The sequence below is a fragment of the Fukomys damarensis genome, unplaced genomic scaffold, assembly GCF_012274545.1.
Source record: "Fukomys damarensis isolate Sample0158 unplaced genomic scaffold, DMR_v1.0_HiC HiC_scaffold_20, whole genome shotgun sequence".
Classification (NCBI taxonomy): domain Eukaryota; kingdom Metazoa; phylum Chordata; class Mammalia; order Rodentia; family Bathyergidae; genus Fukomys; species Fukomys damarensis.
In genome coordinates this window covers 18,973,180-19,000,758 of record NW_022900932.1, presented here as the reverse complement: position 1 = coordinate 19,000,758, position 27,579 = coordinate 18,973,180, and the positions used below count along the sequence as shown (strand labels likewise).

General features: G+C 52.3%; 1 protein-coding gene across 2 annotated transcripts; it reads right to left on the bottom strand.

The window, feature by feature from the left end:
- Positions 1–75: 75 nt before the first annotated feature.
- On the bottom strand, positions 76–27,369 carry Psap (prosaposin). Of its 2 annotated transcripts, XM_010606259.2 has the most exons (15): positions 27,238–27,369; positions 13,311–13,444; positions 11,398–11,472; positions 10,599–10,724; positions 9,244–9,450; positions 8,416–8,559; positions 7,846–7,902; positions 6,384–6,392; positions 4,988–5,119; positions 3,508–3,603; positions 2,951–3,176; positions 2,707–2,864; positions 2,347–2,427; positions 1,977–2,084; positions 76–1,078 (listed from the first exon to the last, which is right to left on the bottom strand). In XM_010606259.2, exons 1-15 carry the CDS (start codon positions 27,275–27,277, stop codon positions 1,043–1,045), a joined length of 1,629 nt encoding a protein of 542 aa, XP_010604561.1. In that variant the 5' UTR covers positions 27,278–27,369; the 3' UTR covers positions 76–1,042. The 2 variants fall into 2 exon arrangements, with proteins under 2 accessions (XP_010604561.1, XP_010604568.1); XM_010606266.2 differs by lacking the exon at positions 6,384–6,392.
- Between the last annotated feature and the right edge of the window lie 210 nt (positions 27,370–27,579).

Here is a 27,579-nt window from a genome sequence, read left to right as displayed (position 1 = left end):
CCCCAGGGCTTCACTCTCCTGGCCAGGAGAACCTGTGGGCTCAGGGCAGTCATAGAAACTCTCTGGCCTGGATCTGGTTAACAGAACTTTATTGTTAAATCACAGAAACTTTAGTGCAAAACAAATGAAAATCACTAAGTCCACTTAATGGCTGGCTCGCTGGCTTTGTTTGCAGTCTCTTGGCAACCAGAAATGGAAGAGAAGCTTCAGGGGCCAGACAGGCAGCAGCCAAGACCCGGCTAGTACCCACCCTGCAGGTGCCTCAGCTTGTCACCCTCTACCAAGCAGAGGCTTAGGAGCTTGTCATCCATGTGGATTTGAAAGGGAAGGGGACCAGGGCCTGCCAAGCACAAGGCAGGGCCCTAGCGGCAACAGACATATGAGCAGACAGCAATCACCACTATGCAAAGGCCTCACACAAAAGCCAGGCCCATGGGCCCTGAATGCAGAGCCAGCGGGTTATGTCAGGCAATTGCCCCTCCCCACCCACCCTGCCCCTAGAACCTCAAACAAGGCATCCACAGGAAAAGACAGGAGACCAGAATCAAAGGTTGACCCAGGGCAGCAACCCTGCTGTCCACCAGTGTCCTCTGAACCACCAATAGCTACTCCCAAATGTTGTGCTAGTACAGAGGGAATTACGTTACTTTCAAAGCCTAATTTATGCTGAGCTTCTAATCTTTCATATGAAACTACCTTTGTTTGGCAGCAGGAAGGGGGGACAGTCCCTCTGTAGGGTAGGAGGTGACCCCAGAGCCGGATACCTCTCGGCTTGGAAGAAGGTCCCAGCCAGCACTGAGAATTCCTCCCCCAGCAGGTGCCATGCAAGGGTAGCTGAGCCCGCGGGCCAGTGTATCCTCAGCCCTCCAGCACACAAAGGACACTGAAAGCGGCTGCAGCACCCACCATGGGACAGCAATGCTGCGATGAGGGAGAGAAATGGGGAAGAAACCTAGCTTGTAACAAAATCACACAGAACTGTGTGCTCATTACCCGAGACACACAAGGAGGAAAGGTGCTACAGTTCCAGGGGAAGGGTGCATTAGTTCCACACGTGACGTTTACAATGTTCCACAGCCTGGTGGGAGAGAGGAAACCCGGTTTAGGCTTCAGATGACAAACTGCTCTTCTGGCCCATTCGTGTATCACACGAAAGCATGACCTGGTGTCTTTCCCTAGGTCTGCTGGGTGCCGCCAGATGCTGAAGGCCCAAGACAGGACCTCTCTGGAAAGCAGGGCGATACAGACAAAGCACTGGGGTTTCTCTAGATGGGCCACCACAGGAAGGGCCCAGGCAGGGCCTCTTTACCGTTTACAACAGCCCCTGCCTGCTGCTGCTTGGCTGCACAGGGGCCAGAGTGCATCCAACAGCCAGGGCAGGTTTCCAGCTCACACCTTGGGCAGTGGCCTGCACTTGGCAGGGTGTGGGCTTCTGCCTGTCCCTGCAGTGGCCACAATGACTAATCTTCCCTGATGGGGACACAAGGAACCTCAGGGAGGAAGGAAAAGTTGCATAAAGCAACATTAAGCAACATTTGGCCTTTTCCAGGCCCAAAGTCCGCACCCAGGAAAGCAGCACCAGCCACCCCCAGCTGGTGGCTGCATAGCCAGGACAGCCGTGGCACCGGGAGCTGCTCAACAGGGCCGACACTGGGCCCACTGGAGAACAGTTCATCTGACCTCCAGTGAAAATTCAGACCAGGCTCCAGCAAGGCCAAGTGTGCCAAGGAGATGCGAGAGGACTTCTCTCTCACGAACCCTGGGGCTCTCTGTGCAATCCTTGGTGTGACCCCATGCACACCTAACCCCAGGGAAAGAGCAGGAAAGCAGACATGTCTACCCTGCTTCACTCCCTAGACCAGGATGCAGTCAGCTCTGCCTTCACTGGGCAGGCCTGAGCCTGTTTCCCGAGTACTGGGACACATGGTGGAAGCTGACCCCTAGGCTGGGGGTAGGGCGGGGTCACCCCTACTCACATTGCACTGCGCTGCTGTCTCCATGTTGTGGCACCAGTAGCTGGGGCCCCACACACACTTCTCAGTTCCCAAGAGAAGCTTCCGAGCAGACGTGCAGACTCCAATTTTCTATATTGCACAAAAGGGGGAAAATGAGAACCTCGTAACTCTTCCCTTTCAGAATTGAGGGTAATATCTAGAAGCAGCAGGAATCGAAGCACCCAGACCAGAGGGCTGATGCAGACAGCAGGAGCTCAGAGGCCTGGCATCCTGTCCGCCCAGCTCCCCACACTCCACCCCACAGCCACAATCAGGCTCGGGAGCCATCCAGGAAGAGCAGGCCCTCCCAAGTGACAACATCAGGGAGCAGGTGCTCGCCTATGAGGCTTACCAGGCACACTTCGGCTGGGTCTATGATCCCCACGAGGATTTCCACCAGCACGGGCTCATACGCTTTCATAAACTCGTCACACTGCCAAAGGGACACGGAGAAGTTTATGTGTCCAGGTCTGGGTGCATCCCAGCAGAGTGGACCCACCAGCGGCCAGGTAGGCACTAGACACTCTCTACCAGCGTCCCAGTGTTCCCAGCCCCTCACACCAGGCCTGGCTTCAGGAGCCAAGGCTCTTTGCCTACTGTGAGCCAAGAGGTCACTGTGAAGCAAACACCCTGGATCTCAAGCCTGGAGCGGCAGCAGCCACTGTCCCTCAGTCTCCAGTAAGCAGCGCAGCAAGCTCCCCAGCCCCCATACCTGCTCAAGGTAGGGGTCGGGCAGGAGGCCGCAGGCCTTCTCCAGTATGCCCACAATCTCCTGCTCGGTGCTGTTTTTCTCCAGAATGTGCTCCAGGTAGCCGACCAGCTTCTTACACACCACGCAGAAGCCACCGTCCTTCAGTGGAGCCACACGTGCTACACACCAGGGCACAGGACTGAGTGCAGGCAAGGCCCTCCCAGACCCCAGCGAAGCCCACTCCCTTGCGGGGCCCAGGACTCACCAGCCGGCACGTGCGGTCTGCGCAGCATGGGCAGCTTAGGCTGGCCAATGTGGCCCTTGCTGGACATGCAGAGGTGGAGCTCACCGCACACCAGCTCAGGGCTCAACTGCTGCAGAAGGAGCGACACGATGGAGGTGCCATATGTGTCCACCACCTCCTGGCACATCTCTGACACAGACTCAGGCAACACTGAGCACACACTGTCCAGAGCATGGATGATTTCTTCCTGAAACACACGAGAGGATCCTGTTACAACAGGAGGCTGGGCAAGAACAGGAAGACTGGCAGACAGTGAGATGCTGCTCCCTCCCCGGAAAACGCCACAGTGACAAGCAGGACAGAGGTACCCTCGCCCACCACTGGCCCACAGAGACCACAGGTGGAGCCAGCTCGGGGCTGGGGTGCAGCTCAGCAGTGAAGTGCTTGCCTAGCAAGTACCAGAACCTGGGTTCCATCCCCATCACCACAAAAACTCAGCAGGGCCAAAACCCCCTCTGCCACCAAGGCCTCTGGCTCCGGGGGACAATCCAGGCTCCCCTCTGAGGAGGGAAGTGTACCTCAGTACTGTTGTTGTCTATCATCTCGACCACCTTCTTCACCACGTACTCACACGCCTTGCACACAACACTGTCGTGGGCCCGGATCAGCTCCCGCTGATAAAAGGCAGAGAATATTTTAAGGCTGGGATGCGTGCCCCAGGGTCCTGCTCCTAAGACAAGGCGACACAGGGACTGAGGCACCTTAGTGTCACACCAAGAGCCACTGCCCACTGGATCCAAAATGATGCACGGCTCCCTCCCAGTCTCCAGGTTCAATTCCTGACTGTTACATGGTGAGGGATCATCCCTTTCCTCAGTTACCCCCTAAGAAAACTCCAGGAATCCACACTTCAGGAGGTAGCAATCATCCCCCTCCACATTGCTCTCCACCCAAGGACCTGTCCATATTGTGTAGTTAAGAGTCATTTTTACACTGCTCTGTGTTCACAGATAGCAGAGCAGGAACAGAATGAGATTCAGCATTCATCTACTACTTAGAAGGCAGAGTCAGAGCCAGGGATTTAGCTCAGTGGCACTGCACCTGCCTCGAAAGTACAAGGTCCTGAGTTCCATCTCTGGTAACAAAAAAAAATAAAGGCAGAGTCATAAACACATTTTGGGTCTGCTCTCAACTTTCCCAAGTCCCATTAGCACCTACAACTGCTTTTCTAGAAACGACCTTTAACACAGCAACACTATTAGGTAGAACTTTCTGTGACAGTTGTCCAGAAAGGAGTCGCCAGCTACACGTGTCTAACAGTGATCTCCATGTAGTTGGTGTAACTAACCAAGGAATGGAAGCTTTAACTGTGTTCCACTGCAAGCAAAAGCTGTGACCTTCAGCATGTTCTCTGGCAATGAACTCGGCAGACAGGGTGGGCTGGGGCCTCGGGCACCTCCGGGGCAAGAGGCAGTGGCCCTTTACTAACACCTGAGCCCTCGCTCTTCCTGTGTCCACCCTCACTGCCCGTGCGAAGGAGACAGGGGACAGCAGATGGTCAGTGCCTCAGATGTCCTGGAATAAGAAGTATCTATACACTGTGTAAAGGCATCAGGATGCCAGGCCCATGAGCCCGAGGACATCGTTTATTCACCCAGTCCTCAATCGCTACCTGAAGAGCTGAACAAACTCATCAAAGGATGGAGCAGCAGGCTCATTCCCAAGGAAGGAGATCTAGGTAACAGCATGTACAGCTGCACACAGGCACAGGCAGCAGGCCAAGCCCCAGGAAGGGAGTTCTGGGAACACTGAATAAGTCTGTGTGAAAGGTTAGGCTGGAGCCAGGCACCTGAATGGCCTGCTGCAAAACCAAAGAAATGAAATGTGTTCCCAACAGGTCAGGGTGGGGGCTGTGCGATGAGAGGCATCCAGGGGCTTCAGATGCCAAGACCCTTAGAAGCCAGGCAGGGACCCAAAATATGTGACTCAGATGTGACACAAGATAGAGGGGCAGGGTGTCGCGCAGTCCGAGCCGTGCAAAATCAGGACACCAGGTACCTCAAGGGGCTCCGCCAGCTCCAGGGCAGGGAGGACGTTCTCGGCGGCCACTCTGGCGGGGACCAGAGTCTGCATGGGCACTTCCTTGACCTCGTCACAGAACCCAACCAGCACACAGATCTCCTTGGGTGGCTGGAGAAAGCACAGGGCCACCGTCAGACACAGCCTGCACCAGTGCCCTCAGCAGTCCCAGAGGTCAAACTCGGGTGCTGGGACATACCCCAGAGACTTCCCGCACCCAGGGATTCCAGATTCAACTGAAAGGCCTCCTGTCCAGGGACAGAGCACTTAGACACGAGACATGCTGGCTTTTTAAAAATCCACATTCTGTGTTCAAAACTGCACATAGTATGCATAAGACCCCATCTCCCAAGTGATGAACAATCACTTCAATCACAAGATCTTCAGACTGATCCCTCTTATCACCAAGCCAACCAGCCACAGAGGAGGACAGGGTTCAGACATCTTGACTTTGACACCGTGAAGGCCTTGAATGAGCCAAGGACACAGAGCCCTGGGCTGGAAGCCTGTTAAGACAGGAGGGCTTAACTACTGCTATGGTTCACCCTGTACTACCAAGAAGCCTCAAAAATTAAATACAGCTGAGGGATGGACTGGAAAAAGTACAGCTCAAATGCTGTGTCTCTGGCACAGCTTAAGAATGGCAGGGGTAATAAGGCTGAAGAGACAGTGAGCTTCTAAAAGGAGCCAAGATTCAGGAAGCCTAAGTGAAAATCCAGGCACCTCATCCGTGTCCTCTCCCATAAAGACTTTAAATTGTTTCAAAGCATCTATAGCTCTGATCCTAGACATAAATGCCAATGCTCAGAACTTAGAGGACTCAGCTCCCAAGAGTGGGCTGGGGCGTGGTTCTCATAGCACCCCGCAGGAATCTAAACCAGAGGCCTGAAGCTGAGATCAAGAGTGTTTTCAATTCTCTGGATCTACCGCACAGGGGAACCCTGCAGCTAATAAGCTCATGCAGCAAAAGTGTCTCTGCAGTAAGAGAACAGCACTGAAGACAAGCAATGCTCACTCGAGGGTGACAGACACAAGGCACCTGCAAGCAGGCTACCATTAAGGGGAGCTGCGCCACAATAGTCTCCGGGGCCACAATGGTCTCCGGGATCACAGTGCTGGCTACACACATGCATTCAGAGCAGGGACCTGCTGGCTTCGTTTCCCACCCCTCCGGAAGGAGATCGGATACCCAACACCTCAAGTGCTATATCTCAGGGGAAGGGTGCCTAGGAGAGAGAGACCCTCTCCTTTCATAGCCATTCCTTGTATCTGTCAGAGCCGACCCGCCAGACCGGGGAAAGGGGAAGCGGGGAGCAAATTAACTAGGGAGAAGCAGCAGGGATCACGCACTAAAAGCAAATTCTCCATCACATACCTGGTCCAGCTGTTGAACAAAAAAACAGGAAATTGGAGATGAAAATAAGAGAAAGGAAAGGACACAAAAGTTAAGAAAAATTAAAACAATCAAGCAGTTTAACCAGGTGTGGGAGTGTCACAGAAGTTAGGGGAAATGACTGGCAGTCTGGTACCCACAACCCACCTTGCTCCCACTACCGACACTGACCCCTCCATCCCACAATATCATCACGCCAGGGACTGCACACCAAGGTCCTAGGGAGGCCACCTGTGAGCGGACTCCGTCCCCAGGCCTCCCCACAGGACACAGATGCTTGCCCCAAAAGCAAATCTGACAGCGTACCATGCTCGGATTCAGCTCAGATTCAAAACAGGATGTCCACAGATACTTGGCTACAGGGAGATTCATCATTTCAAGGACAAATGTGAAAACAATCTATCCCTCCAGCCACGGGAGAACGGTTACTGAAAGTGTTCCATCCACACTGTGGTAGTACGTGGCCACGTAAAAATCACTTGCACAAAAATATGTACTGATCGACTGAATGCAAACTACAGTCTGTAAAGTAGATATAAAATATGGCCCCACCGGTGTTTTGTGAAGCCCTCAAGTGATTTTTGTTTTGTTTTGTTTTGTTTGGTATCGGGGATCAGACTGGGGACCCTGAGCTTTCGAGCCAGGTGCGGTGCCACTGAGCTAAATCCCCAGCCCTCCCCAAATGATTTTTGATAATGGGAAGTATTCCTATTTTCAAAACATTCCTACACTGCAGTTAAGAGAGAAAATACTGGAGTTAACTGGAAAGAGGCACTAGTTCCCAAGGCCAAGTCACACCAAAGGTGTGCTTGTTGTCCCTCCTACAAGCATGTGCTCTGTAATTTGCCTTTCAACGTTTTTATGAGGAGGCAGGGTGAGAACCACAATAAACGCCTGTGTGGACGGATGGCTGCCGTGGGCAGAAGGACCCACAGGAAATGGCAGGCTCTGTGGGCCACAAGGTCTGGGTTCTAGGGACCTGGGTGCTGAAGGAGCAAAAATGAGTGTCTCTGGGCTCCAGAAAAACTTTATCATGAAGCAGGTGACAGGCAGTGTGAGAACCTCTGTGTCTGAGAACAAACTCAGGGCTGTCTATCTCAATGCTGCTTGCCACCCTGTGGCTCTAGATGCCACCGCAGTGAGAGCTGGGGCAGCTCAGGCAGGACTCCCCTGCTCTGCTCTGAACTCAGGATGTACCGTTCTCTAGCCTGGTGTAGTTGGACAGCAGCCTGCTTCTGCGGGCCCCAGGGTAAATGTCAGACACATACGGGGCACGGGCAGCTCAGCCTCCAGGCAGGGGCAGGAACCAGACTGCAAGTGAAGAGTCTGCTGGCCGGAGGGGTACGTCAGGGTCCATTTAGTACGCTCAAGATGGAAACAACGCTCAGAGTTTCTGGAAACAACATTTAGAGCTAGAGACTAACAGGGGCTCCTGGCCACCTACCATATGCATCATAACTTGGAAGGCGATTTCAGAATACTGGCTGACATAATTCTTGCACTGGTGGGGAGAGAAACAGGTTGTCAGCTAAATTAATTACTGCGACAACTGCCCACCCAAGAAACCAAACCAGCATTTCCAACAGTGCCAACTACTAGCAAGAAAATTTCCACCAGGTGTGGTAGTGCATGCCTGTAATCCCAGCACTTGAATCACTGTGAGTTCAAAGCCAGCCTGGGCTACATAGTGAGATCCTGTCTCAAAATAAAAAAAAATTTCCTAGAGTTTTATAAATGTCTGCTCAGACTGACTTTTAATATGATAGAAGTCAGGCATGGTAGCACAAGCCTATAATGGGAGGGAGGCTGAGGCAGGAGGATCACTGTAAATTTGAGACCAGCCTGGGCCAACAGTGAATTCAAGGCCAGCCGGAACTACACAGTGAGACCCTGTCACAAAAAAGAAAAAGGAGCAGCTCAGGAAACACCAGATGCTTCCTCCATTCCCCACTCCTGTCTCCAGGGCCCAGCTCCCTGGCTCAAGAACCTCCACAGCACAGGAAACGCAGCTCACCATGTCGGCCATGCCAGGCCCCAGACGGTCACACTCCTCCTTGGCATGATCCACCAAGCCCTGCACAAAGGTGGAGTTGGTCCTCACAGCAGTCTGGATGTCGGTCACCATCTGTACACAGTCCTGGCAGACATCTCCACTGGCCTGCGGGAAGTAGTCAGGTGGCAGCACTGCAGCGAGGAGGACCCGGCTGACCACCTACCCAGTGCCAAACTTGGGGCCACTGACTGCGCAGGTCCTAGCTGGCAGCACCAGCTCTGAAGCACTGAAGGGTCTGCAACCACTGGGTACTCGCTGCAGTCCCATTACTGTACAGGGGAGGGGGCTCAGCAGTGGGGCAGGTGCTCAGCACACAGGACCCTGGGAACCACCCAGCAGCCAAACAAATGAGAAAAAGGTGGCTATCTTCATTTGAAATATCCCATTCTTTAGAAACTACACAGAGGCCTGATGGTACCCACCTGTAATCCCAGCACACGGGAGGCTGAGGCAGGAGGACCACCATTAGTAGAGACCAGCCTGGGCTACACAATGAGTTCAAGGCTGACCTGGACTACATAGTGAGTTCTGTCTCAAAAAGCGGGCATGGGGGTGGCTGGGATTTAGCTCAATGGCACCTCGCCTGCCTCACAAGTGCAAGGTCCTGAGTTCAAGTCCCAGTACCGCAAAAAGCAGGGTGGGGGTGCTGCATGGTTCAATGAACACAAAGGCAGTCCTGTACCTGCAGGCAGGTGGGGGGACCCTTGGTTCCGGAAGCACAGGCCTGCACGCACCCAACCCCACCACCGTCCTACCTCACCTGCACCCCCCACTCCACCCGGTCCTCACCTTCAGCTGGGGCTGGGGCTGGCTTCGGGGGCCATCCTGAGGGTACAGGAGGAGAGGGATGTTGGCCATGAAGGGCGCCACCACCTCAGACAGGTCAGTCTCCGGGATCCTGTTGGCTTCGAGCTGCTTCTGGTGGTTCAGCTCCGCCAAGTGCCTCTGAAGAGACTCGCAGAGGCTGAGGGCGGCGCACACCTCACCAGGATTGCTCTGGGGAAGAAAGACTGGCTGAGTTCTTTCCCCACAGGCACACACAATGGGCCACCCTGTGCCCGTGAACCAGTCTCTCTCCTGAAACCCTTAAAAAAGAAACAACTAGCTTGGCACAGCTGTGCATGCTGGTAATCCTAACTACTTGGGAGGCTGAGGCAGGAGGGTCCCAAGTTCAAGGCCTGCCTGCATGACTTAGTGAGTCCCTGTTTCAAAATAACAAGGTTTGGGGTGTGGCTCAGTGGAAGAGCACTTGTCTAGCATGTCAGAGATCCTGGGTTCCATCCCCAGTGCTGCAAAAAGAAAAAAAAGCACAACTTTGTTGTACAAGTTCAAACTGCTCACTCTATCTGGGTTGCAGGAAAATTATCGTCTAGGTGTCCAATTACACGGCAGTCTCCAGGTTCAACATAAGCTCTTCCTTCAAAGAAAGGAGCACGGGGGAGGGGAGAGTCCCGGACTCTAAGCCACGGCCCCCAGTTCGCCCACCCCACTGGTTTCAAATGCCTCCCCATGCTCCAGCCTCAGCAGCCCCTCCACCTCCACTTCAGCAAATGGCTCCGCCATTACCTTCCCAGAGACCAGAAGACATCCCAACACTTACTTCCCCTTCCTGCTATCCATCTCCCGCATCCCTGTGCCTCCTCACAGGGCCACACCCCGGGGTGTCCTCCCGGGGTCCCCTGTGGGGCAGCTCCCAGTCTCGGGAGCTAAGGATCCCCTTCGAAAGTACCTGGAGGCCTGCCACGCCACTCCTGGTCACCTCACAGGCCTCCTCACTAGCACCCTGGTCCTGTCCGGGACACGCGTGCCTGACCGGCTGCACTGCGGCTCACACGCCTCTCCTCCCGGGACCACCCGATTACTGCTGCACATCAACACCGCACTGAGCTCACTCCGACTGGACCCGGAACTGTGCCTCACAAGACTCAGAGAAGTGGAGCCAAACACCGCGGGGACTGACAGTCCTCCGGCGATCCTCCCTGTACCCGCGACCCTGCGAGCACAGCAGCCCGCGGCGGCAGAGCACACGAGGAGCGCAGAACCTGGAAGCTGTGAATGTACCTTCACTTCCAACCATCCTGGGGACAGTGACCTCTGGGGCCCTACACGTGCCCTGGAGGAAGAGCCCTCTCCCCATCACCTACCGCTTCCCCTTTAATCATGTCCAGGATGACAGGCAGGTAGGCGTCCACCGCCTCCTTGCACGCAGCCGACAGGTTGGAGTTTGGGAGCCAGTCACAGACCTTCTCCAGGTTAGAGAGGATCTCCTCCTGCAGGGGACACAAGGAAGGGTCAGAACCAGGAAGGGCTTCCTCCCTGTGGGGGCTGAAGGCAGGGGGCCCTCTGCAACTCCTAGAAGGCACAAGCCCACAAAAGAGCCAGCCCTCAGGGAAAAGGTCAGCAGAGAGCCAGGCAGGGCAGCACACACTCGCAACCCCATCTACCTGGGAAGCTGAGGCAGGAGGGTGGCAAGTTCCAGGCCAGCCTGGGCAACTTAGCCTGCATCAAAAAAATTGTAAAGACCATAGAGAACTCTCGGTAACCCAGGTCTCCACCAACAAAAACAGGCATTAAAAAAAAAAAAAAAAGTGAAAATTCAAAATGACCCTGACCTGTGGCCTCACACAAAAAAAAATTCTGAGCAGAAAAAGCAAAAGTGATGGCCACACACTTCCACATGTTAATGGTGTGCCGAGTAAAATCCCAATTAACCTTAAGCGTTTCATATTTTGTCCAGAGGTCAGCAAATCAGTCCGTTCCGCTGACTTTTGTAGGGTGGGACAATACTTTCTAAGAATGTCATGTGGCCCAAGGGGTCTAAGACAGCTCCTGGCAGATCACATGTCTGCAGCCCTGGCCTGATCCCATCTCTCCGCCAGGGGCAGAGCTCTCGCGGAACCAAGGCACCTGGCCTGGGCCCACAAAACCACCTCAGCAGCTCACCTCAGTGCCATTGTCCTTCAGCATGTTGCCCGCCACAGTGATGACCTGTTTGCAGATGTCGCACGGGAGGGATTTCTAAGAGGAAACAGAGACAGAGCTGTGCTTGTGGGACACCACCCACACCCTGCACTGCCGCAATCCCAAACCCTTTCCCACTATCATCAGCTCATGGTGGGGATCAAGGCCAGGTCCACCTTCCAAGCTGGCGCCCGCCTCTGTGAGTAGTGTGCAGATACCGTGGACATCAGAGGGACGGCAGGTGAGCCTCTGCCAAACACACGGCCCCTTTTGCCCTGTGGAGTGCACACGTCAGGCTCCTGGCCGCCTACAGGGCCAGAGGGGACGGTTCAGGAAGGCAATGTGACTGACTTAACTACAGTTCTCGGCAGGTGTCTCAGGGAGCAAGGGCCAAATAGCTGCTGGCTTAGGTTTACTTCCTGCTCCCAGGCAGTGCTATGTGCACATGAGGGACACTCGCCAAGCCAGGTGGCTGATTGCCACCTGGGGCAGGCGCCCTGGAAACTCTAGCTCGTGCCTGCAGCGCTTAAGCAGCCAAGCACAGGCTCTCCGTCGGTGTCCACAGACTTCCACCCTTGCAGGAGGGATGAGCCTGTCGGGATGAGGCCAGGACACCTGTGAAGCTGATGGCAGCAGGGAAACCAAATGCAACCTTTAGACCAAGCCAGGCACTACTGTGTGGGACCATAACAAGAGCAAGCTTGAACCATGAGACCAGTCCACAAAGTCAAGCCAAACCTGGTGGAACACGCCTATAACCCAGTACTTAGGAGGCTGAGGCAGGAGGGTCATGAGACCAGCCTGGAATACACAGTTCAAGGCCAGCCTGTCTCAAAAAAAAAAAAAAAACAGGGCCAGGGATTTACCTCAAAGGTGCCAAGGACACAAATCTGATCCCCATACCAAAAAATAAAAAGTTAGGTGTGGTGGTTCACGCCTGTAATCCCAACACTTGGGAGGCTGAGGCAAGAGGATCACCATGAGTTCAAGGCCAGCCTGGGCTACAAAGTGAGACCCTGTCTCAAAAATCCAGAAAAATAAAAAAAAAAAAGTCCTCATATCTTCATTCAGTATACATTCAACTTAAAAAAAGGGAATTAATATTCAAAACAAGACTGAATGCAAGTAAGAAACCAAATCTGAAAGCAGTTATGGCCCCATTTCAGTTATGGCCCCAGAAGGCAATTTTCCAGTAATTTACAAACTATTTGCTGAAAGAGCAGCATTGTTTAATCAAGTTTTCTTCTCTTACTGAAGATGTACAAACTCTGAACCTAAACTGCACTCAATCACAAGCCCAGATTAAGCCAAAAGCAGATCTGCCTCCTTCTGGGGTCAGCAGAGCTCAGGCGGAGGGGTTCAGGATGCACTGGGAAGACACGCTGTTTCCAAGGCCTCATTATCATGGTGCACTTAACACCATCAGATGAAAAACCAGGGGTATCTTCCCCAGTGTGCTTACAGACAGAAACTGTCAATAAAGAGCCAGGTGTGGTGGCGCACAGCTGTCTGCACTCCCAGCACTGGGGAGGCTGAAGCAGGAAGACTGCTGGGAATGAGGCCAGCCTGACCTACAAAGCAAGACCCTGCCTCAAGAAAAAAAAAATGTCAGTAGGGGCCAGAGATGTAGCTCAGCGGCACCTGCCTGGCAAGCACAAGGTACTGAGTTCAATCCCTGGTACCAAGGCAGGGGAACTGGGGGAACTGTCACCAGCTCCTGAGCACTAGGGCCTCCTACCAGCGTTCTGCCTGTTGAGAGGCGTGAGGAAGGCTATCAAACATGGGAGTGGGGCCTGCACAACCTCATCCTATCTCTGCAACCAGTACAGGGGTCCTGGGTGGGGAAACGGGCACGCCCACCACGCAGTGGACGAGGAGCAGAGAGATGGGCTCACCACCCGGGGCTTGCTCCACACGGTCTGCCGGCAGTGCCGCACCGCCCCGCAGTCAGCCGCGGTCTTGAGGTCCTGGCACAGTACCCCTGAGCCTCCAGAGCATTTTCTCAGGTCTGCGACGGGGCTGGCAAGAGCTGGAAGGAAAAGCAGTGTGAGGGGGCACTCTCCACAGCCGGGGCGTGCCGCTTCTTTGCCCAGGGCGGCGTGGCTGGCCCTGTCAGGTCACAGAGCGGACGGGACTCGGAGACCTAGTTCATTTAACTTCTCCAACAACCCAGCGTTAGGGAGTACCACGCCTGTGACTCCTTCGGAGCTAAAGTTTCCATAAGTAATGAAAGCAATCATAGGGAAAAAAACTGATAATTTGAATAAAAACACCTCCACTTCTGTAGAATGAAAGGAAATTAGTTTTTTCTTTAACCAAACCTATAAGCCAAAACCCCAGATTCATCTTTATTACATCAAACAAGGAAGGATCCCCCCAGCCACCCTAGTACTGAGGATTGATTCCAGGACCTTCCCACCGAGATACACCCCTCCCAGTTAATTTTTTATTTTGAGACAGGGTCTCACTATGTACCTAAATTACCCAGGCTGGGTCTGAACTTTGGGGACCTCCTGCCTCAGCCACTTAAGAGTGTGGAGATTATAGGTGTGAGTCACCATGGCTGGCTTCAAACAAGGGTTCTTGAAGTTGTTCAAGTGGAACACTTTTATATAACCTAATTCTCCTGTGTGAGTTTCTGCACATAAACACATTTACGAGCAGAAAATAAGGTGCGTGAGCCACTCATAAGATGAACACCCATCCACTCAAAACTAGGCATATGGTGTGTCACCAGCTGTGGTCCTGAGGAAAGGCCCAGGCAGAGTCCATGACAGGAGGGATTAGGACAGACTGACAACAGGCTCCACAGCACTAGGGAAGACAGACACGGTGGACTACACACAGAGAGTCATGGGACGGCATGAAGCCAAACTCACACATGGGGCCAGAGTCTGAGAGGAAACCAAGATAATACTCAGAGCCAAGCTGCCTGCTGCTGCTTTGCCTGTCCATCCAGTGGGGAGCACAACTCTACACACATAGCAGGTAGATGGGACTTCCCCCAGGACAGAGGGACATAACACTTCCCCGCTACCTCCACAAGCTACTCAGGCAAAGTCTGAGGTCCCCCTAAAAGGTCAAGCCAAACCACCTGTACCCCACCCCTTCGAATGCCAGCAAAGGAATCACTGACAGGTGCCCAGGGGAGCATTCCTGCTCCCAGTGCCAAATGACAAGCACAAGCCAGCTCCTCATCTCCGGGGCAAATCACATGGTCCCCAGATGGCTCAATCTGGTTAGCCCACCATGGATGGGGCCAAGCCAGGCTGTGCCAGGTGCAGGGAACAGGTGAGGGCCCAGAAAATGAGCGGGAAGGTAAGGCCTCAGGGAGGGGAACGGGGTAGCAGACTGTAAATGGGAACCCCAAGACCCAGCAACTTTCCCCAACCAGGCCTTCCCGGGGCTCCCCCAAGGCCCCAGCAAGACACACTGCCTGACAGGGCCTGGTGGGGTACACCCATAACCCAGCACTCAGGAGGCTGAAGCAGAATCACCACTTTGAGGCCAGCCTGGGCTACACAGTGAGTTCAAAGCCAGCCTGAACTACACAGCAAGACCCTATTTCAGAAAACAAACAAGAATAAAAAAATACACGGTGCCTGGTTCTATCACAGTGATGGACAAGAAGCTACCAAAAGGAGTCTGTATAAAGGAGCCTAGAGGGGCATGAGGGGCTACAAGAGAAAGGGCCCAGAAACAACAGATCAGGACCAGGACAGCACTCGCCAAGGAGGACAGGGACAAATAACTGTCACTGCCCACACCTACCAATAAATACCCAGCGAAGTACAACTCTGACCCAGCTATTTTCCGCCATGATCTCATCCAGGAACTGGTTACAACTGACCCCAGACGATGGGGTTTCCAGAATACTGCTTACCCTCACTCAAGTCACAAGTATAATCTGCAGGGAGCTTATTCCCTCTGGGAACTCGACACAGTAATCGTTTTCAATCAGGACTTTGTTATTTGTTCTGGACAGGCAACTCTGGACCGCAAAAAACCTTGGGCAGCCCTTTCAGCTGACACTAGTCCACCTGAATGGCAGCCAAGACGCTAACTCTGAGCTAGAGGCAGAAGGTGTGGAAGCCTACAATCATCAGTTTCAGTCTGAAACTCCAGAGACACTGGGAAATAAAGCTTAAGTCCTGGCTCCTAGAAATTGTGTTTTCATTTTGAGACAGGGTCCGCTATATAGTTTGGGCTGGCCTTAAATTTACTGTGTAACTCAGGCTGGCCTCAAACTTGTGGTGATCCTCCTGCCCCAGCCTCCCAGTGCTGAGATTACAGGCCTGCCACCGCCACCACCACACCCATCTAGCAAAAGGATCTCTTGAGCCCAGGAGCTCGAGACCAGCCTGGGCAACACAGTATGAGCCCATCTCAAATAATTATGTAAGTTCAGTGGGTTCTTTTTTCTACTATGGGGTCTTGTAACCTCAGCACTGCCTTGGCCTCCCACTGCTGGGATCACAGGCATGCACCAACACACCCAGCTAGAAATTCATGTCTTAGCCATGCATCCACATGATTCCCAACTCAAGGCAAATGGATCTTGATCTCGATGAGCCCAGGGATGCAGACAGAGGACTGTGGGCCTTGGGATGGTTAGCTCAAGGCCGAAAGCCAAGCTGAAGGCCACAGGGTGTGCACAGGATCCCTTCCTGCACAGGATCCCCTGTCCCCCCGGGGACAGGAACCCTTCTCCAGATGTATTTATATTAGCATTCCTACCCTGGAGGTAGCTCTCGGGACCCCACTGCCAACTTAAACAGGAAACTCTAAGGCAGTGAGAAAACCAGAAGGCTCGGCGGGAGGCTGAGGTGGACAGCAAGCAAGGGCTTCCTCAAGGCCTGAGAGGGGTAAGGTGGACTGCGACATGTTCCAGAAAGACAGGAGCCAGGCTGAGGGGTGCTCTTACAGTAAAAGTGGCTTGGACACAGCATGGGGGGACAGGCAGAAGACAGGCTAGGGTGGGGGGTCCGGAACTCCACAAAGGAGAATGCTGCCAGGCGTGGTGGCGCACACCTGTAATCCCAGCACTTGGGAGGCTGAGGCAAGAGGATCGCCACAGTTCAATGCCAGCCTGGACAACACAGTGAGTTCTGGGGCAATCTGAAGTAGGGAGCAAGACTCTATAAAAGGAGAAAACTGTCCAGTCTTTTGTAGTGCAAAGCAGGAGGAGCAGGGCTGCAAGGCAGGCAGACTCCAGGCACAGTGGGGAGCTCACCTGCCACCCACCCGAGTGAGGGGTCCTCTCTCAGCATAAGGACCTCGGGAGACTTCTGAGGGCACACAGCTCATTTCTGCATTTGAACCACAGGATGAGGGGGTACACCTGAAAAGGAGGGGGACACAGACCCAACGGCAGGTGGCAAGCCATTCTAGGCAAGTCCAAGACCAGGTGAGACCTAGGGGAGCACAGGCACATATGGAGCTGCCAGAAAGACCCAAGAGGAGGAGACAGCAGGAAAATGCCATTAAGGGGCTCAGCAGGACTGAGAAGAGTAGAAGCCTGGAGTTGGGGCTGAGGCTGGGGCAGCCAAAGGAAGAGGGAACACGGTGGGTATAGAGCGGAGCTCAGGGCAGTCAGGAGAGTGGGGGCCAGGCCACCTTCCGGTCCCATAGGGACTGGCGACACGAGGTGAGGACACCTTCCACCCAACCACAGGGGCAAGGCTGTTGGGTAAATCCAGATCTCAGACCCCAGCACCGAGCAGAGGTTAAGTGAGGATGACCAAAGAAGACACTGAACCCACAGGGCCGTCAGGAGGGAAAGGGCTGCCTGGTCAGGTCAGATGGTGATCGCTGCAACTGTGGAGGCCACAAAGCAGAAACAAGCCGCCCATGATCCAGGGGTGCTGTGAGAGGGATCCTCTGAGAGGTGAGCTGGCCAGGAAGCCCTCTCCTCCCAGGGGCTGCAGATCTTCATTCTGACCACAGCGAGGCAGATGGCCTTTTCAGTACTTACAGATGACACACAGAGTAAAATTACCCAAAACCACTTGGTGCTGAGTTATTTCCTAAGCGAGATCCCAGGAAAGCTCAAATATCCCCTTCCATTCTCCCACACCACCCCAAATGCCAACTTCCCTCTCCTGAGGTGGGGAGCTGACCCTAAGAAACCCCTCAGACTGCCTGCGAGGTGTCTGGTGAAAGCCGCAGCTGGGACCTGGGGACAAGATGTGCTCAGGACAGGACAGGCCCCTGAAGGGAGGCACAGACTACGCTCTTCCCTTACAGCAGGGATGGATGCTCCATTGCCCTTCTCTTCCAAGCCGACAGATGCACAGGAATATTCTAGAAGGAAATGGCAGCCCTATTCTGACCCTGATGAGCAGTCACCATGTCAAGAAGTGGTTCCAGCAAACTGAGGCTCTTCTGGAGGCCAGACTGACACTCCGGCCAGGCTGGGGCAAGGGAAGCTTGCTGGTGCCCCTGTACCTTCCACTAAACTGCTAAGCAAGCCACGGCCACCAGATGGTGCAGGGAAGGGGACACGTGACCATCTCCCAGTCTGGCCCTGCCACTGCCTGTGCAGTCCAGGCAATTGGCTGTCCTGAGTTTGTTCTCTCACCTGGGAGCAGATCCAGTCACACAAACAACATTGCCGCCTGGTCCTGTCCCCTGGGGCTCACACTCTGTCCCCTCCCCCACAGGACCGACAGTGCTGAGCACATCCAGATCCCAGCTCTGCCATTGCTAGTTACACACCCTGGAGACTTTCGCCTTCTAAAAGCTACCAACTGGGCCAATCATCAGGCAGGACTGGGAGACTCAGGCCGCACAACTAGGTCCCCCAAAGAGGAGGCTGAGGCAGGAGGATTGCCATGAGTTTAAAGCCAACCTGAGATACACAGTGAGTTTAAGTCCAACCTGGACTATAAAACACCTTTTCCAAAAAATAATAAAATAAATTTTTAAAAAAACTGAGTCATGTCTGTAAGGCACACAGTACTGAGCTAGAGGACCACAAGTGCTGTCACCACCTTCACCTATAGGAACAGCCACAGCAGGACCCCCAGGGACCCCTCTCCTGCCCAGAACAGGGCCCACACAGCTGCAGGGGCCATCGTCTCCACTTGCTCTCCATCTAAACAGGCAGTTCGCTGGACCGCCATCACCCTGCAACCGCAGACACCGCCACCTACTGCTGTGATGAAGGGAACCTCAGTAGCCATCTTGGACCATGAAGAAAAGGGCCAGACCTCAGATGTAGGACAGATAGAAAAGCCTGGGTCTAAGAGCACTTCCAGGAGCGCACTACCACTGAACTACCTGGCTCCTGGATTTCCTGTGATTACAAACAGTTTTATAAACCAGGTGTGGTGGTACATGGCTTAAATGTAATCGGCAGAAGAATTGCTTTGAGTTCAAGGCCAGCCTCAACTACATAGTAGGATCCTGCCTCAAACAAACAGTTCTATCAGATTTGAGCCACTATTATTCAAAGTCTCTGTTGTTCGCAGTCAAACTGGACTAAATCCATATATGTGTGCAATCAACTACACCATCCACCAAAATGGTTTCCAAATGATGAGTCTTTATGAAGGCTGCCTCCATGAAAGGTGCAGAAAAGCCATGTACACAATGTCACTGCCAAAGATTTTCAAAAGCAGCCTCAGTGTGGAGGGGGCCTTTCCTGGAACTCACATCTTAGGCTATCTGTTAGACCTGTTTGCTTATTTTGGCCACACAACATGTGCTCTTCCTCTTAAAACATTTTAGGTAGCGAATGCTAAATACTGAGCCGAGCCACAGGAGAACAAGAGAAAACGCACACAGCCTCCCACGTGACACGCGCAGCATAAATTCCATAGCGCACTGAATCTGCTGCCTGGGGAATGTGTTGCCATAGCAACAGGCAGGTTGCTAGGAAACTAGCAGGCCAACTTTAGGAGAGGGGGTATCTGCCCCAGGCCCCTGCGTTTGCACATTTCTCAGGGGGATCCAGCACCTCCATACCCTAGAGTAGGAGGTAATGGGACACGCTCAACAGTGACAACTCCGAACAGCATTCACACCTGACAGCAGAAAGCAGTGCTTGTCTTTATAGAAACAAGCTTTTGGAAACATTCTCCACAACAGAATAAAAACACTGCTTGCTTGTTTTTATCTTTCAGAATAAAGTACACTCAGAGGTAGCCTGCCTGGATCTTGGGAAAGCAGTGCCAGTTCGGGGCACATTGGGGCATTCAGGTGTGTGGGAAGCTGGGCAGGAGGATCCCAAGTTCAAGGCCAGCCTGGGCAGCTTAGTGAAACCATGTTCTCACATCATAATGTTTGAAAAAGGACTGGGGATACAGCTCGGTGGTGGAGCACTTGCCTAGTGAATGTGAGGCCATGGACTCAATTCCCAGTACTGCAGGAAGAAAAGAAAAAGAAAAAAATCAGTGGCCAGAAAGCATGGAAGCCTGCTCAGCTGATCTTCCATGCTGATCAGAGCACAAAGGTTCTTTCTTCCCTGCCTCTCCTCACCCACTAGTGCTTCCCACTTAGTAATTTTCCCTGGAAGCCAGATGATTCCAGAACAAGAAATCTCCCTACCTCGATGAACTAACACAGTGCTTCGCTAAATTACCCTGCACACCATCGCCTGAGAGAGGGGCAAGGATGCAAGGTCCTCAGTTCACTAAGAGTGACACAGCTGGGGGTGCAGAGCCTCCTATCATCCCAATACCTGGTAGGCTCAGACAGGAAGATTGCCACGCATTTGATGCCAGCCTTGGGCTACACAGCCAGCATGGACTACAAAGCAAGTCCCTGTCTCAAAAAACCAAAATAACCATACAATTTTGGGGACACTAACTCCTGACTAGTTCACTGAAGAGCACTCCAGAGGCTGAGGTGTTCTTCAATGGTAGATCACTTGCCTAGCAGGTATGAGGCCCTGGATTTAATCTCCAGCACCAAAGAACAACAAAAAAGCACTCCAGTTGAATTCTGCTGACAAAACTCTCCTTGCAAACCACAACAGATCAGTAATGAGCAGGGATAAATTGAGGTAACCTTAGATAAGACTATGCTGTCACCTTTAACCATAAAAAGGCTGCCAACCAGGCATGGTCGTACACGCATGTAATCCCAGAACTCAGGAGGCAGAGGCAGGAGGATCCCTGTGAGTTTGAGACCAGCCTGGGCTACATAGTGAGTTCCAGGTCAGTCTCAACTACATAGTGAAAACCTGTGGGGGGGGAGGCGGGGGTGCCCTCCTGGTCAGGCCAGCAGCTCCACGTCCCTAAGGAAGCTGAAGTCAGTGCAGTCAGCCAAACCAACAGGAGCCGGGGGTGCTGACCATCCCACCAATACGTGTGCGGCCTGTGCACACTCTCAGGAGACAATGACACAGGAACACACAAACCAGCCAATAAGGAAGCTCTGCACTTGTCTCACCCGATCCCTTGCAAACCAAGAAGCTGCAGGTGCACGTGTCTGTGACCCACATTACTCTTGGTTTCCTCTGGTGGATACTAATTGGAAAACTGCTTCCGTCTGAGACACAGAGTACCCTTCAGACCACAACAGGGGAAGCTGAGGTCACACAGCCCCCAGCTGCCATCTGAGATGCTTCCAGGTTAGTTAAGCACAGACACCTGGAGCTCCCACCCAGCAGCCACAGACACCGGCTTTTCTCAAAGCCACCAGGCCATCTGCAGGGTCCTCCTACTGACACCAAGACATCAGTTGACCATCATTCCCTCCCTCTAGTCTCCAATGGGGTTTCCCTGGGGGCACATGACATGCGATGTTACCACAGACTGAATGCAGCAGCAGCCAGGTGCTAAAGCGACACCAGCCAGGTCCCAGGGCTGGAGTGCAGCACAGACAGACAGCGTGCGCTGGCACACAGGAGACGCAGTGTTCTGCCCCCAGCACCACTTGGAGAGAGACAACATAAATGTAATACAAGCCTTCTCCTAAGTGTGGTTAGGCAAAGATTTTCATAAAAAAGATCTTATGTTCCAAGTCAGGCAGTGATTATTCCTGATATACATACACACACACATACACACACATATGTATGTGTGTGTGTGTATATATGTGTATGTGTACATATATATGTATGTGTACATGTGTGTGTGTGTGTGTGTGTGTGTGTGTGTGTGTGTGCGTACACGTATATGTACTGGTCATATGCTATATAGTGGTTGCACCTCTAGGAGGCTGAGGCAGAAGGACCACAAGTTCCAGTACAGCCTAGGCAGATTAGTAAGTCATTGTCTCAAAATAAGAAATGAAAAAGGGGTGGGGATGTAACTCAGTAAAAGGCCCTAAGTTCACACCCCAGTATTTTAAAATGATGATGATGATGATGATATGTTTAAACTGGGCTCTGTGGCACACACCTACAATCCCAGCTACTTGGAAGGCAGCTATGCTCACCACTATACCACCAACACTATCCCAGCTACTTGGGAGACTGAGGCAGGAGGATCCCTGCAAGTTTGAGGCTAGTCTGGGGTACACAGCAAGACCCTCTCTCAAAAAACAAAATAAGAACTACCAAGCTAAACATCTGGAAAATGACCAATTTCTGGAACCACAAGGGGGAAAATCATTTCCTCAAATTATAACCAGTACCCTTTTCAGATTTCCCTCCAATCAGAGCCAGCAGGGACATAGGAAGACATGTTTGGCAGCTGTGTCCAGTCACCTAAGAGCCACTCCAGCAGGTTTAGGGAAGGGAAGTTTTAACCTGGCCATAAACTGTTACACAGGCCAATGCCTCTCCTGAACCAAAGCCACTCTTGTTTTCTTGTACAATTTCTTAGTATTAATTTCAGAAAAGTAAAATAAAATCCTTTTGTTATTATTTTTTATTTTATTTTGTGATACTGGGTACTAGGCCCAGGGACTTCTCTTTTTCTTTTTTCTTTTTTGGTACCAGGTATCACTCTGGACCTTGCACTAGTGAAGCAGGCAGAACACCACTGAGCTAAATCCCCAGGCATAAAAATCCTTTAATTTGATAAAGATTTGGCACAAGGACTTGGTGACAGAACATTCCTGAGGCCCTGGGCTCCATCCCTAGCACAGGCAGGAAGGCAGATAAATTTCAGCACACGCCTATAATCCCAGCACTCAGGAGACTGAGGCAGGAGGATCACCTGGGTTCAAGGCCACCCTAAAGCACTTTCCCAGATAGAGCATGTACTTTTATCTTTGCTTTCTCCCTCTTTTCCTATTTACGCAGTCCAATCTAGCTCTGCAGAGTCAGATTCTCCCTTCTTAAAAAAAAATTGCTGAGACCCTGTGTCAAGAGAGCTAGAAAACAGTGGATTGATACGCCATGCAACCATTTACATTGAGAAGGGAAGAGGAAACCGCAGTTGGGGGGCGTTCTGGAAGGGGACTCCTTAGCTTGGTTATGGGCTGGGGTGCAGCTCTGCTCACAACCTGGAGACAGCAGCAGGGTGTCTTCCTCTTCCCCAGTCCATTAAGAACAATATCACCTGCTCAGAACACATCACTGCCATCCAAGGATGGCGAAGCCGGGCTGCAGGCTTGCACAGACAGCCCACATAGGTCTACACCCAGGGGCTCAGATTATCAAGATCTGGCTCTGATCTGCTGGGCTGCTGCTCACTGAAGACTGACCTACTACCACACAAACTCCCAGCTCCCTCCACCCTAATGACCACCTGCCTTGTTTTCCTGACTCAGTAATTGTGCCCAGCACACTGATTTGCACACGTCAGTTTGTCTGTTAAATTCCCAATAGCCTTTGGGGTTTTGTTGGTTTTTTTGTACTGGGGAATCAAACTTAGGACCTTGCACTTGCAAGGCAGGTGGCAGAACCACTGAGCTAAATCCCCAGCCCTTGGTTTTGATTTTTTGAGACAGGGTCTCACTACGTAGCCCAGGGGGGCCTCCAACTCACAGGGATGCTGCCTCAGCCTCCCAAGTGCTCAGATTACAGGCAGGCGCCACCTCATTCTGCTTCCCAGTGTTCTCTGAAATAGAGATGCTGAGAAATCACAAAATCAAGGGCAGGAGGGTAGGACTAGGATATTGACAACAGAAAATTGTACTTATTAGTGGCCCAACTACAAACACGGTACCTTGTTAAACCCTTTTTGTATCTTTAATCTACCGAAGGCTTAGCAGCCCAGTGACACAGGCATAATTAGTGCCACTTTGCAGCTGAGGAAGTCAGGTTAAGGGCCTTGGCCTGAGGTCTAATAAATCCCACACATGATAAGAAAACTGCTTATCATAAAGCAATTAGTACCTTTATAACAGCCAAATTCTTCACCCTAATCTCTATATCACCGTATCACTATCGTTGCAAAGCTACTTAAATCTTAGAGGGCCAAGGGTGTAGTTCAGGGGCAGAGAACTTGCCTGACAGGTGTTTTGAGGCCCTGACCTATATCACCGTATCACTATCGTTGCAAAGCTACTTAAAAACTTAGAGGGCCAAGGGTGTAGTTCAGGGGCAGAGAACTTGCCTGACAGGTGTTTTGAGGCCCTGGTTCCAACTCCAGCACCAAAAACACCCAAAAAGTCAAAAAGAAAAAAAAAGTAGCCGGGCGTGGTGGCTCACGCCTGTAATCCCAGCCCTCGGGAGGCTGAGGCAGGAGTTTGAGAACAGCCTGGGCTACATAGTGAGTTCCAGGTCAGTCTCAACTACATAGTGAGACCCTGTCTCAAAAAAAAAAAAAAAAAAAACCAAAAAAAAAAAAAGCTTTTGTTTAAGTAAGACGGTCAAGGTAACCAGTTCTCCCTTCTGCTGTGTTAAAGAAAATCAGGACCTCACTCCCAGCAGCACAACAAAAAAAAGATGCTAGAGAGCAGAGCTGGCAGCCCGGCAGCCAATGTTCAACAATTCCTGCTACCTAGCAGACCGGCTCGAAAACCCACTCTGAGCCAATCCAGGTGGCTGGGCTCAGTCTCAGTTGTGACCTTGAGAAGGTCCCACACATGCCTCATTGGGTGGTATCAGGTTGCCAGGAAGGTCCAGTTTCACACAAGAAAATGGAGGACCAAGTTCCCCTTGCCAGATCTAGAAAATTCTCCAGCGATCTGGGTGTGGTGGCCTGTGCTTATAATCCCAGCACTTGGAAGGCTGAGGCAGAAGGATCACTTCAAGGCCAGCCTGAGCTACAGACACCCTGTCTCAAAAAACCAAAAGTGCAAAATGGCAACTTCTGACAGCTCCACTGTTAGTAGCCAGGCTGGGGAAAGGGGGTCTGCCAGCTGCTGCTAAGGATTTCCTGAGACCCTGGAGCCACTGACCAGGGGCTCACCCGGGGGCACTCACCTACACACACTGTGTTTTTTAAAAATTAAGAGGGAGGTGTTGAGGGGTGTGGAAAGATGCATGTAAGACTTCTGCTTCTGGGCCTGGCACCCCAGAAAATAGCCTATGATTGGAGAGTCACCCCCAGGCACCTTTACTGCTCAGGTGCTCTCCAAGTCTCTCATTAGGCCATTTTAGGAGAGGAAAAGGCAGGCAAAGAAATGGCAGAAAAGAAACCAGGACTTTTCCTAGTGGTGCTGAGATGGAACTCAGAGCCTGGCACAAGCTAGACCAGCCTCCAAGACTAAGCCACACCGAGCCCTGGCAGAAAAACTGGCAGAAAAGGCCCGAGTCCAAGACCTGCCAGGGAGCAGCCATTTATGGTGACCATGTTGTCCTGGACCCAGACAAACACAGTGAGTGTCTGGAGAAAACTTTAGGGATTGCATTTCCCTGAAAGCTGTAGGCCAGAGTCCCACACTGTCACCAGTGTCCCAGGCATGACCTTAAAGGTGTGGCCGCAAGGTCAGACCAAGATACCAAGCACACGCCTGTTTACCTACGTGCTGCACACCAAGGGTCCTGGTTAAGCACACCTCTGGCCAACACACACACACACACACACACACACACACACGCCCATCTATACCAGAGTGGACTGTACATTTCTAAAGAGTAGATTAAGCACCTTCTGGATGTCTGAGTCACAATTTTTTTCTCTCGTGTGCACATGTTACTGGGTATTGAACCCAGGGCCCTTGCACTGAGCTATATCCCCAGTCCTTTCTATTTTTATGTTGACAGGGTTTCACTAAATTGCCTGGAATGGGTTCAAACTTGCAATCCTTCTGCCTCAGCCTACTGAGAGTGCTAGGATTATAGGCCATCAAGGCAGCTGACTCAGACTTCTTGAGTCTCATGAGGGGTGACTCAATGCCCCCCCCCAAAAAAAATCACCTCTCACAGTCTACAAGTAAAAGAAATTTAAGAACTTAGCATAAGGCCAAATGCTTTTTTCTCAGTATTAAAAAAAATTTTTTTTTTTTTGTACCAGGGATCAAACTCAGGACCTTGGTCTTGTGATGAAGGCACAGCGCCCCTGAGCCAAATCCCAGGCCTTTCAGTACTAAATATTTTAGTTTTTTTTGTGTGTGTGTCGCCATGCCCAGCTCAAAACACACTCTAGAGATGCTGAAAGATGACATAAAAAAAAATCTGATTATGTGATTTTTTCTCTCTTTTTTTTTGGTACCAGGGATCAAACTCAGGCCCTTGCACTTGCAAGGCAGGTGGCAGAACCACTGAGCTAAATCCCCAGCCCAAAAATCTGATTATGTATTGACCCATAATTACTTTATTTAATCTTCAATCAACTCTGTCATCCACTTTGGTATTACTTTTTAAAATCTGAAATTGGGCATCTATGCCTGTAATCCCAGCACTCTGAGAGACTGAGGCAGGAAGATTGCAAATTTGAGCCTCGCCCGGAGAATTTAGAGACTCAGCAAGTCGTAACGCTGTCTCATGACCAAAAAAAAAATATTTTTTTAAAAGGCCAAGGATGGGATTACAGGTATGCACCACCACTCCTGGCAAAAGCTAGCAAGTAAATTATATACAACTACTAAGAAACAAAGATTGGGGAAGCTAACGATCAGGTTCATTTCCTTAGTGGACTGTGAGGTTGGATTCTCTCTATATAAAAATTAAAGTCTAGCTCCATGACTTTCAAAATGTACAATCTGAGCTGGGTATAGTGGAGCACACCTGTAATTCCAGCACCTCGGAGGCTGAGGCAGGAGGATCACCAAGAGTTCAAGGCCAGCCTGGACTACTAGTGAGCTCCTGCCTCAAATAAATAACAATAAAATAGATAATATTGATAATTCACCTCTCTTTACCACGATGATTTAGAGAAGACTAAGATGTTAAGGAGAAAAAATAACTAAAAACAGTGGTGACACAGGGAGACAGGAAGGCAGTGAGCTGGTTCCCAGGCGCTGCCTTCATAACCTGCGCCGATTTGACACTCGCCAGCATCATTTGAGGACAACTAGGTCTGTGGCTCTGCGCACACTTCACCCAGACTTACCTTCTCCCCCAGAATAAAGATCATCGGACAGCAGGAGGGGGAGTGAGGCCTTCACAGCAAAGTGATCAGGCCCACTGTGCCCTGTCTGTCACCTTCCTGACCTAGGCTCCCGCAGGGACCCTATGCAGAGGTAGAAATCGGACGACCTGCGGGTAGGACCTGCGGGCCCCTACCCCGCAGGGCCCACTTTCTGTGCTGCGGGGCTGGGCTCCGGCCTAGGCCAGGCCCTACGTTGAGAGAGCCTCCCCTGGAAGCAGAGCGGACCACCACAGCCACCCACTCCACCCCGCCTCAGCCCCTGGTTCCCGTCCGGCCCACCAGCCCTCCACAGGAGCCTCCGGCCGCGCCTGCGCAGTCCGCCCTGCCCCTCGCCTGGCCCCGGAGCGGAGGACTGCGGCCCGCACGGCGCGGTTCGGCCCTCTCGGTGCGGGGGCCATACGGGACACTCTTCCCTGTCTGAAATGGGGAGGGACTGCAGGCTTACCCAAGCCCAGCAGGCTGCCCAGGAGAAAGAACGCGTACATGGCGCCGCTGGACCCTGCAGTCTGCAATGCGGAGCGTCAGCTGATTACGCGCGGATATAGACTTGACCCCACCCGACACCAAGCAGTGCGCAGGCGCAAACCCCCCAAGCTCCGCCCAGGAGGCCAGACCAATGCAAAGGCGAGGTACTGCCAAGTGCGTGGGAAGGGGCAACCTGGGCACAGCCTCCACTCATGGGGGAGCCGGGGGAGGCTGGTGTGCTGGTGAGTGCCAAGGAATGTCGGGAAGTGGGCTGCCTGGTTCAGTGGGCCAGTGAAGTATATTGGGGCTTCAAACCCGAGCG